Source organism: Heloderma suspectum, chromosome 8 (genome assembly GCF_057233095.1).
Source record: "Heloderma suspectum isolate Gila_16-S chromosome 8, 16-S_ref, whole genome shotgun sequence".
NCBI classification, from domain to species: domain Eukaryota; kingdom Metazoa; phylum Chordata; class Lepidosauria; order Squamata; family Helodermatidae; genus Heloderma; species Heloderma suspectum.
Genome location: NC_139465.1, coordinates 15710834 through 15723104, shown reverse-complemented (window position 1 = coordinate 15723104; position 12271 = coordinate 15710834). Strand labels below are relative to the sequence as shown.

General features: G+C 42.5%; 1 protein-coding gene across 2 annotated transcripts in view; it reads left to right on the top strand.

Moving 5' to 3' along the window:
• Positions 1-12271, top strand: part of TENT4B (terminal nucleotidyltransferase 4B) — a 59858-nt gene that overhangs the window by 31937 nt on the left and 15650 nt on the right. For both annotated transcript variants that reach the window (XM_084812994.1, XM_084812995.1), the window contains exons 3-5: positions 7241-7287; positions 8138-8258; positions 10224-10331. In XM_084812994.1, the coding sequence (XP_084669120.1) occupies positions 7241-7287; positions 8138-8258; positions 10224-10331 (276 nt within the window). The remainder of the gene's footprint in view (positions 1-7240; positions 7288-8137; positions 8259-10223; positions 10332-12271) is intronic.

Here is a 12271-nt window from a genome sequence, read left to right as displayed (position 1 = left end):
GCCTCATCCAATTATTCAGTAAGACTGATGCCCTGTGTTGTTGTATTCTAGGGGGTGCAGGCCTACACCTGTCACTTATAACCTTCAGATACCATTTGTAGGTAGCAGTCCTCTTGGCTGTCTCCCTCCATCAGCCTTAAAGCATGTGGGAGGGAAGAGTGGGAAATCCTCCAAAATAACATTAAAGGAAACATGTTGCTGAATTTTGGCTGTGATGAATTCTGGAATTAGATTCTGTGACTGAAATGATTTGCACAAGGGCAACATACAAGCTATGCAAGCAAAATTGGTGACTGAATAGCAGTTCCTTTACTTGAGCTCAGTCAGTGCATGCTCTGAAATCTGTTTGAAAAACTCAGCTAATTGCTTAGTGGCTAACGAACTAAACCTCTTAACCAGCAGGAAGAACATCTGCACAAACCCATTGGCCTCTTTACCTCCTCCTTTCCAATTCAGACTTTTCCTTAAACTATGATTTTAAAGTGTGCCAGTCATACTTTGGAGTATACATCTAGATTTGAAAATGAAAACATTGCTGCCTCATATTCCATAGAAAGATTTCCTGCCGCACACTTCATAGAAAGATTTTGGGGGGAAAAACTTTTTTAAGGGAGGAGAGTCTCTTTTGAAAAAGGAGCTTGTAAGAGTTTGTATACACTTAGTGCTCAGGAAAATGATAACACAAAATTGATGGTGTTAAGTGAGCATTTCTTAAAAATATGATTTTATTTATAGAAGCTAGCAATTGTGTCATTTGCTCTATTGCTCCAGGGAATGTGCTTAGACGGAAACATTCCTAGTAAGTGAGAACTGTTCTTGGCATCAGCCGGGCTCCACCATAAGAGTGGCTAAGAGAGGCTTTAATTATCCCAAGGCTGGGACAGCACAGCTGATGAGAAAAGGAAGTGTGTTATGTTAGTTTTAAAAAGGAAAGTAAACATTGTTAAAAAGCACAGCAAGCCCACAATTACACTTAGCATGAACTTTAGATGCCATCCAGTTTCTTGTATAGAGATCTGGAGGATATCTAACAGCATGGCTATTAACTGGGGGTGGGGTGGGGGATACACACGCTGAAAACTTTTCTTTGAGAACGTTTTCCTGCCACCTATCACAGGGACTCCTCCATGCCCACCATAAGATTAGAGATGAAGGAACCTCAAATCAGTGGTACAGTTAGACTTTGCTGGGAATTGTGAAACATGACTTTAACACTAATGTGCAGAGATTAGAAAGCCCTCTGCTAACAGCTGGTACAGGACTAGTCTTATCACTGATCATTTTTATGTAGCTGGTTTCAATGATAGTGAGTTGAAATGAAAGGTTATCCAGGGTCTTTGTAGCTGAGCAGGGCTAGGTCTCCCAGATAGAACATTCTTCTGTTTGGACTACATCAGCTACACATTATATGTTGCATAATTCTGATTAAGAGCATGTGAAACCTTCAGTATTATAAACCTTTCTAGAAGGACGAGATTGGCCTCTCAAAATTGGCAGGAGGAGCCATAGCTCAGTAGTAAAGCTCATGTTTTGCATGAAGTCAGTCTCTGGCATCTCCAGTAACAAGGATCAGGTAGCAGGTGATGGGGAAGATCTCCGCCTTTGATCCTAGAGAACTGTTGAACAGAAAGGAGCCCAAGCAAAGCCTTGAGCTCATGTGTTTCTCCCCTCTCCTTCCCTCCTCCTGTGTGGCTGGGAGGAAGAATAAACTAGGATTAATTTTCACTTTAATTAGATTCCTGGCTTAGAATCAGAATCAGTAGGGTTGGAAGGGGCCTACACGGCCATTGAGTCCAACCCCCTGCTCATTGCAGGAATCCAAGTCAGAGCATCCCTGACAGATGCCTGTCCAGCCTCGTCTTGAACGCCTCCAGTGTGGGAGAGCCCACTACCTCCCTAGGTAATTGGTTCCATTATCGTATTGCTCTAACTGTCAGGAAGTTTTTCCTGATGTTCAGCCGGAATCTGGTTTCCTGTAACTTGAGCCCATGATTCCATGTCCTGCACTCTGGGATGATCAAGAAGACATCCTGGCCTACCTCTCTGTGACAACCTTTCAAGTACTTGAAGAGCACTATCATATCTCTCCTAAGTCTTCTCTTCTCAAGGCTAAACATGCCCAGTTCTTTCAGTCTCTCTTCATAGGGCTTTGTTTCCAGTCCCCTGATCATCTTTGTTGCCCTCCTCTGAACCCTCTCCAGTTTGTCTGCATCCTTCTTCAAGTGTGGTGCCCAGAACTGGACACAGTACTCCAGATGAGGCCTAACCAGTGCTGAGTAGGGGGGAACTAGTACTTCCTGGGATTTGGAAGCTATGCTTCTATTAATGCAGCCCAAAACAGCATTGGCCTTTTTTGCAGCCCCATCACATTGTTGGCTCGATGTCAGGGTGGAAACTGAGCCGATAGAACCCCAGAGCAGTTCTGATTCTGAGGAGGATCAGCAATCCGTGGGAGAGGAGCCAGCTCATCCCACACAGGCACAGCAGCTGGCAGAGATTCCTCCTGCCGGCATTCCTGAGATAGTGATCCTAGCAGTGAGAAAGTGCAGGAACGGGGCTTGCTAGATGCTTGACGCAGACGCAGGGAGCGACGAGTGATGGAGGGTGCGGAAAGGATGGCTGCGTCCCATGGACCCAAGGGAAAGAGGGAGGATCTCTCCCTAGCCCATAAGTTCAGGGTCTTCAAGTGACTCTCCTTCAAATGGGGATCAACTGCCTGCTCGGTGCATAGGCTACTCTGCTGTTCCTTGCTTAGTCACTGGTGATTAGCATCTGAAAGAGTCATTAAGTTGTAAAAGGATTAAAGCCTTGAAAAGAATCCTTTCATCTGTGTCTTGAGTTGGCTATTGGAGTCTACTGAAAGAGGCCTCTAGGGCGCTCCTGACACTCATATGCAGCTTGTGATCTACAACAATTCCAAGATCCTTCTCGCTTGTAGTGTTGTTGAGCCATGTATCCCCCATCTTGTAACTGTGTATTTGGTTTCTTTTTCCTAGGTGCAGAACTTGGCATTTATCCCTATTAAATATCATTCTGTTGTTTTCTGCCCAGCGCTCCGGTCTATCCAGATCACTTTGAATTTTGTATCCGTCTTCCAAAGTATTAGCTATCCCGCCCGCCCAATTTTGTGTCATCTGCAAATTTGATCAGCATTCCCTGCACCTCCTCCTCCAAGTCATTCATAAAAATGTTGAAGAGCACTGGGCCCAGGACTGAGCCCTGCGGTACCCCACTCGTTACCTCTCCCCAGTTTGAGAAGGTCCCATTGATAAGTACTCTTTGAGTCCGATTCTGTAGCCAACTGTGGATCCACCGGATTGTTGTTTCATCTAGACCACTTTGAGCTAGTTTGCTCATCAGGATATCATGGGGCACGTTGTTGAAAGCTTTGCTGAAGTCGAGGTATATGATGTCTACAGCATTCCCATGGTCCACAAGGGAGGTTACCTGATCAAAAAATGAGATCAGATTAATCTGGCAGGATTTGTTCTTGACAAATCCATGTTGGCTTCGAGTAATCACTGCATTGTTTTCAAGGTGCTTCCAGATGGATTGCTTTATCATCTGCTACAGAATTTTCCCAGGAATTGATGTCAGACTGACCGATCTGTAGTTCCCAGGTTCCTCCTTTTTACCCTTTTTGAAGATAGGAACAACATTAGCCCTCCTCCAGTCATCTGGCACTTCCCCCGTCCTCCATGATTTCTCAAAGACAATAGACAGCAGTTCTGAGAGTTCTTCTGCCAGTTCCTTTATTACTCTAGGATGCAGTTCATCTGACCCTGGAGGTTTGAACTCATTCAAAGTAATTAGGTGTTCCTTGACCATATGCCTGTTGATCTCAAGCTGCAGTCCTGCCCCTTCAGCCTGTACTTCACCTTTGCCAGGGGGGTCCTAGACCCTCTTTTGGGAGAAGACTGAGCCAAAGTAGGAATTGAGCACTTCTGCCTTTTCTTTGTCATCTGTTATTTTGCCATCCTTTTTTAATAGCTGAACCACCATTTCTTTCCTCTGCCTTTTACTATGCACGTAGCTGAAGAAAGCCTTTTGTTGCTTTTAGCCTTCCTGCCTAACCTCAGCTCATTCTCAGCTTTAGCCTTCCTGACACCATCCCTGCAATTCTGTGCTACCTGCCTGTACTCTTCCTTTGTTACTTCTTTCCACATCCTATATGTGTCCTTTTTTGTTTTCAGGTCATCTCTAAGCTTTTTGTGAAGTCACATTGGCTTCTTCTGTTGTCTTCCACCTTTTCTTCTTGTGGAATTGTTTGTAATTGTGCCTTGAGAATCTCCTTTTTTAAAAGCTCCCACCTATCTTGGACTCCTTTTCTCATTAGAGTCGCTTGCCATGGGACCTTACTGATCATTGTTCTGAGTTTATTAAAATCAGCTTTCCTAAAATCCAGGGTACGCATTTGACTGCACTCGGCTTTTGCTTCCCTTAGAACCAAGAACTCAAGTACAACATGGTCGCTTTCCCCCAGAGTTCCTGTAACTGCTACTTTACCCACTAAGTCATCTCTTTTGGTTAGGATCAAGTCAAGGATAGCCAATCCTCTAGTTCTTTCGTCTGCTTTCTGTAGGAGGAAGTTATCTGCCACATAAGTCAGGAATTTCTTGGAGGGGCCATGGTTTGCAGAATTTGTCTCCCAACAAATATCGGGGAAATTGAAGTCCCCCATTACTGCTACATCATGCTTCCTTAAAACATTGGCTATTTGCTTTTCAAAAGTTTCATCCTCGTCTTCTCCTTGATTGGGTGGCTGGTAGTAGACTCCGACCACCAGGTTCCTTTTATTCTTTGCATGTTAGATATGTACTAGGAATCATGGTTTAAAATAAACTCCCATCATTTCATCTAATTTCGTTTATTATGTTTCTGTGTTGCCCAATAGCCAAAGCTAAACAAGCCAACTAGAAACCCTAGACTGTTTTGCTGGCTTGTTAGAGTTTATTTATAGCATTTTTATCCTACCCTTTAGCCAAAATGGCTCCCAAGGTGGCTTATAAAGTAGAATAGACAATTAGGGACTAGATTAGATTCCTCTTTCCTAAGGATCTCAGGAAGCATGGCAGAGAGAGGCTTTGGGAAGCTGTGGCTAGTCAGAATAGATAAGGCAAGGCTAGGTGGTCCACTTGTCTCATCCAATAGAAGGACGTTTCATTAATTCAGTTAGGAAATGTGCTTCTTCTTAAGAACAGGTATATATTAGAGCAGGGGTCTTCAATGTGGGGTCCATGGGTGCCTTCAGCGGCACGCACAAAACTCTCCCCTCCCTGCTGCTTCAAAAAAATTGTTTTAAGAAAAACCTTGGTAAATGTTAGGGCAGTCTTCTTTCTCTCCCTTTCTCTCTAGCCTTGCTCTTGCTGTCCCCTCTACCCATTTACTTTGCTGTTTCCCCCTCCCTCCCAGCCTCTAGCTTCACTAATTGAAGTCCCAAACATTTGGAGATCTACTTTCTGCTCACTCCTGTATTAGAAAATTAGAACTTCTTTGAGTCAACATACTTTGAAATTTCCAGAAAGGAGGAGTGGATGGGGACAGCATATATGAACGGTTATTTGGAACCCTAGAACTGTTGGGTTGAAAAGATCCTGAGAGTCACTTCGGGTTGTGTCAGCTTTGCTGTGTGTTGTTGTGGCCTTGCTCAAGAAGAACATTCTATTAACTAGATTGTGTGCTAAAAAAGCTGCTAAATTTCAACATGTATGTGTTGTTGAAATTCAGATTTAGGTTACAAAGAGACAGCTCCGGGTGCATTATAGAAACATAAGCTTGGTTCACATGCAGTGGTAATCCAGATTGTTGTTGTTTTTTAAACAAACAAACAAACAAACCTGAATTGCTGTGAACGAGCCAGCATGTAACGAGCCAGCTCTGTCCCTTGGTTGTTTAGCATGATATCCAAACCCTGGAACTCTGGGTTGTCTGTCCTCTGACAAGCCAAAGTTGGAACCTGAGAAGAAACCTATTCTTCTTACATGCAAAGCATGTGCTTTACCACTGAGCTATGGCCCCTTCCCATCACTTGTCTAGATGGGAAGAATGGATAAAGATATAACCATCCCACTTTTCCAAGTATGGTTGAGAGCATACATCTGAACTGCACAATAAACGCTGACTATATCTCAGTATAAGCAGAAGCTAGTTTTGAGTTGTGAAGGCACCGAGACAAGTTGCAGATACGTTTTTCCCTCCATCGCCAGCTATTTTGGAAGGGTTTGCTTTTTATTAAATACAACATCACTTTTCTCCATTATATTTTAAGTGGCATTTGGAATACAAAAGTAATTAATTTTGAACAACCTTGCAGCTTAGAAATAATTGCCTGGGTTCATACAACACGATAACCCATACTCAAGGTTGAGTGTGGGTTGTTGTGGAAACATGGGTTGTTATGTTGTCTGAACCCAGCTACAATAATAAACCATGGTTTGTTAACCACAGATAAACCATAGTTCACAACCAACAACAAACCATGGTTCTCTTCTTGGGTTGTTGGTGTTTAACAAACCATGGTTAGTCAGCGTGGCTAGATTCAGACAGAAAGACAACCCATGTTCAACCTTGAGTGTGGGTTGTGTTGTGTCAAACCAGTCCATGTCTGATACGATTTCTCAAAAAAACTGCTTAACAGCATGAACTACTTAGGATTAGTAATTGCCTGCTGCAATGGTGCAGCTAAGGCTAGACCTTGGGGCCAAAGTCCGGGGCCCTGCATCCCAACTGACCACCCAGAGAGTGGCAGGTGATGAGGGCAACAGGATAGCAGGAGCAAAATTCATTTTATTCCTGTATTCATGCTGGTGCTATGATTTAAGTGAGCTTAAAGTGCAGAACTGCATGTGTTCGGGGTTGTTTTTTTTTAATCAGGGTTGGAAAACCTTTTAACATATAAGAAATGTAGAAGCAGTTGTAAAGCATGGAATGGCGGTTGTGTGTGGGGGGAACAGTAGTGTGCTTCCCAACTGTAGTAATATACAAGGCTGTCTAAAGGGGGCCCCCATAAGACCATTCCATTCAGAGTTCAGCATTACCTAACTGCAGCGCTGCTGCAGTGTTAGCAAACATACATCCACATTTTGACATGCTGAAGAGTTCAAATCCATGTCCTCTATATTATATTCTGGTTAACTTTTTCTGAAGTCTACCAGTTGAGGGCAGCAACAGTCAATATTACTTCTTGTTCTGTTTGTTTTTGGTGAAGGAGTTTAACCTCCTGCATGTGTGTGTTTTTCAGGTGCAGATATTTGGAAGTTTTAAGACTGGTTTATATTTACCTACTAGGTTAGTATTTATTTATTCTGTTTATATCCACGGAGTTCAAGTTAGCATACATGGTTCTTCCCCTCCCCCATTTTTCCTCACAACAACTTACTGTTGTGTCATTTAAAATGAAGATCTAGCTTTTTACTGCTTATATTTAACTTGTAAGTGATACTGATATTGCATAGCAGCCAATTTGATGTTACTGAGTTGAAAACGTGTGTAACTTCATTGAAAAGCAGATGTTCTAATCTTGCTACTGACAGAAGACAGTTTTACGCATTAATTTGTTAGCATTTATTCTATTTATTTCTATTCCACCTTTAAGGAGAGAAATCATTCCAGTCATTTTAATCATGGTCTTTACATTGCGTCGCCCATTTCCCTGACCATTTTATGTTCTATCAACCCCATGGTAGAGTTTAGGGTGATGTAGTATGTGTCTTGCCCACCCCACCTCAGATCCCACAGCTGAGACCGTTTCCCTCTTAATGTAGGATCTGGAAGATGTGCACCTGAGGGTTGGGGAAAGCACTTGGGTATTTGAAGCCATAGAAGTTGTGATCCATGAAGGATATGCGTTTACATGTTAGGAAGTGGCGGCGGATCAACGTTTCCCTAACTCAGTGGCTAGGAAAATGCACTCCCAACAGCTGTTGTGTTCGCACAGGAGTATGAACTTTTGATCACACAGGAGTGTGAACTTCACAAGTACATGGCATTGAAGATAGGCTTTAGGTCTCAGTTCTAGCAAGCTCATTATCAAATCAAATTAAATCATGGTTCTGTGATTTAAAAAAGTCCCCTCTTCCTTTTGCTTGTACTTTCTAGGGAGAGAATTGTCTCTTAATTTGCCATCTTTTCATTTCAGCGATATTGACTTAGTTGTGTTTGGAAAATGGGAGACATTGCCTCTGTGGACCCTGGAAGAGGCTCTCAGAAAGCACAATGTGGCAGATAAAGGTTCAGTAAAGGTTTTGGACAAAGCAACTGTAAGTTATTTTTCCATTTCTCTTTGCTTAGCTAAAACATGTATTCTGCAAAAGATCCCCTAAAGGAGTTTCTTGCTATCCAACTGCCCTTGGTCTATGGGTGTGGCAAGTCAACTCAGTAAACCGTTGGTTGCCATTGTTTTTTAAACTCTTTTTAAGAGTGGGTCCTCCCACACGCAGATGAGCTGGGAGCCCAAATGTTGGGGAGAGCAGGCAGAGTAGGAATGGATTTGTACCAATGATAAAGACATGCCTACCTCTGTAGGAAAATATTAGGGGTCAGAATGCCCCCCCACCCCCAAACCAGGCTCGGACTGGATGGAACACGTGCCCTTCCTTCCGGCAACAGGAAATATTCCGAGCAGGATATGGTAGAAAACACATGCTGGCCCTGACCAGGGACGAGGAGGTTAACTGGCTGGTTGAGGAATCCCGGTGTAAGGAGTGGGAAATCCCCCAGTGTGTGCAGTGTGCAGGGCATTGAAGGTTGAGCCCTCCCTTCCTCTCCAGGGCAGCGGGAGTATGAGGAACCTTAAAGGTTAACAAATTCATTCTGGCCTAAGTTTTTCTGAAGTGTTAACCCTAAATTAGCACATTTATATATGCATGCCAGGGGGTGATGTAAACTGTGTCATCAGACAGAATTGAAATGCAAAAAGTACAGATGGTGATCTTTACTTTAATGGATGCCTTTTACAAGATGTTGTTATGTGATAACACAAACAACATTGCAGTGGCAAGCTGGTTGACATGTGTAGTGTGATAAACAAAAACCCTTTGCACTTACTCAAACCATAGGAAATAGGTGGACACTATATTATAGTCGAAGCACCATGCTTCAAAAGGAAATCTTCCTTGCTTTATTACTAATCTTGGGGGCTAGTGAACAACAGGTTGTGCTTATCCAGGAGAGCTTCATGCTTGTGTTTCTCAAAGAGTTGTGCACACCATGCTGCACAGCAGATAGGAGTATCAGAAACAATCTCTCGATTCACATGGCCTCTGCTGTCCACCGTGGCTTATATAAGTCATGATGGGTTGTGGTGCATGCTGGCAGCTATTTTGAATATTCAGGCTGTGGTTTATCGTGACTTACGAACCTGGCAAGGGTGGGTTGCTGGGGTGGTTAACAAACCGTGGTTGTGGGTAGTTTGTTAACCACAGCAATAACCCACCTTTGCTGGGTTTGGACATCACAATAGGCTACACCCGCCGCAGCTTGAATATTCAAAATGTCCACTTGCACATGCAATAACTCACTGTGGCTTAAATAAGCCATGGTGGGCTGCGGTGACTGTGCGAACGGGGGTGAGTTGTGGCATTGGGGATTGCTGGTGGTCTGCTGTTCAAAGAAAAAGTCATTTAGGCTGCAATCCTGTACTAATTTACCTAGGAATAAACCTCACTTAACACAGTGGAACTTCTGAGAAATCGTGCATAGGATTGTGCTGTTGAAGTAGCTCTTTGGATCCTAGTCTTAGAAGACAGTTAAATTATCCAGCTAATCTAGATCCTTTGATTCAGAGAAGTATTTTGAATTCTTGATGGACTTCAGTGCTATTGATTGAATTACTACTCTAGTTGTTAAATTTTGATAATTCTTGACATGTGGATTGAACTGAGGGCAGCATATTCTTTCAGAAGTAACACAAGAAGCATCTCTGACATGAATTGCTTGTTTTTTTATGACCCCCTCTCTTCATTAATGGCCCTTATATGTTGAACAGTTTTATTCTATGGCATTCTATCTCCCCCTGCTGTCCATGACTAAAAGCAAGTGCTTTGTGTTTGGAGTACTATCTCATCCCGCAGTTGTTGTATAAAGGACCTCTTGTGCACAGCAGAAGGCTGAATTCTGTGAAGATTGTTTTGTTTAATTTTAAGTGTGTGCTGTACTCGTCTAGGACTAAGCATATAGCTGAAAAAGCTCTGTGAGATCAGTGTTGTGTTTTGCTCTTTCTTCAGGTACCAATAATTAAACTGACTGATTCCTTCACTGAAGTAAAAGTTGATATCAGCTTTAACGTACAGAATGGAGTAAAAGCTGCTCATCTCATCAAAGATTTTATCAAGGTTAGCTGATACTTATATGGAAATTCTTTCATCTTACACAGAATGCATGCGCTGTAGTTATGGATAAGCTTGCACAGATGTAGGCAACAGTGGATCTGAGGCACATTCTTGAGAATTCCAGCTGCTTCTCCTTCTCGCCCTTTTTTTTTTACGTTATTCTGGTTTGTATTCTTGATGGCTTTAGAGAAATACTAGAAAAGCTAATACCAAAAAGGTTGGCAAATATGAAACAGTAAATGCACAGTCTTAAGTGTGTATTTAGTTATTATGATTTTAAATCTTTCTTTCAATTCTTAAGGGTTAAAAACCTCCCTTTTTTGTTCTTAATTGTAAGCCCCAAAAGTCATTTTTTAAAAAGCCCAAAATGTATTACCTTTAATTCTCGGAAGGATCACACAGAACTTTAAAGCATGTTTGGACAGAAAGGAGCCCAAGCAAAGCCTTGAGCTCATGTGTTCCTCCCTCTCCTCTCCTCTCCTCTCCTCTCCTCTCCTCTCCTCTCCTCTCCTCCTCTTGCACGGCTGGGAGGAAGAACAAACTAGGATTAATTTTCACTTTAGTGGCTGTTACTGGCTTATTACCTGTGCACCAGGAATCATGGTTTAAAATAAAGTCTTGTCATTTCATTTCGTTTATTACATTTCTATACTGCCTAATAGCCAAAGCAACAAGCCAACTATAAACCCTAGATTGTTTCATTGGGTTGTCAGAGTTTATTTGATTTGATTTGATTGATTGATTGATTGATTGATTGCATTTTTATCCCATCCTTTAGCCAAAATAGCTCCCAAGGTGGCTTACGAAGAAGAAATAACACAGTCCCTGCTGCAGGTTTATAATCTAAAAGACACGACACAAAAAGAAAGGTTGATTGGGAGGGAGGAGGAAAAAAGCAAATTCGGGCACTAGATTCTTAGTTGCAAAGTTCAGCTGGTCATGGTCACAGTGAAAGGGCTGCTGCTTCCTTTTCTGTCTGACATCCTCAGCAGTGACAGTTGGTAGCGGGAAGGAGGGGAGTTCTCAGCTGAAGCTGTATCCATTTTAAACCACAATTCCTCGTTTCCACAGAATTGCAAGCCAGGAATCTGCTAAAGCGAAACTGAATTCTGGTGTTTTCCTCCTCCCACCTGTGTGGGTGGAGAGGGAAAGGAGGGAGACTTGAGCATGATGCTTCGCACGGGCTCCTTTCTGCTCGCACATAAAGTGTGGTTTAGCATTATGTGCAATGCAGCCTGTCAGAATCTGAGTTAATGCGTTTTGTTCTTGGAAGGTCTGCAGCTAGTCACTTACATGACAAAAAGCATAATTTAATAATAGTTCTAGAGTGCTTTTTCAGTCATTAGGATGTAACGAAATAAGAGTAATTAGGATATAATAAAATAAGACACAGGCCCTGTCCTCAGGCTTAAAATCTGAGAGAAGATGCACAAAAGATGAGTACAGAGTGAAAAGGTAGAGATGGCTTTTAAGTCAATACTGCCTTGGGTATCTATTTTACCTGTATCATAAAGTTACAGACAGGAAGCACGATGACAATTGCAGAGAACACACATTTTTCATTGTACTTGAAGTGTGCAGTCAGAAGCAGATGTGTGAAACTGATGCAGTTTCCAGAGCTGGTTCTTAATAGTCACATGTCAAGACTAACATACAATTTTTCACATGCCCTGAAAACCTTTATACTATATTTTTCCTTGCTTTCCTAGTCAGATTGTTTGCACTATGTCCAAAATCCAGGCCTTGTACACTGATGCTCAGACCTGATGAAGCATTCTTACCATGTCATAACTTGTATACAAGAGTAGCCTGTATTCTAAACTACAGCATGATAAGGTTAGGTCCTAGGACATCCTCTCTTCGTAGCATAGAATCGTAGAATCGAGGAATAGTAGGGGTGGCTGGGGCCTACAAAATCATCGAGTCCAACCCCCTGCTCAGTG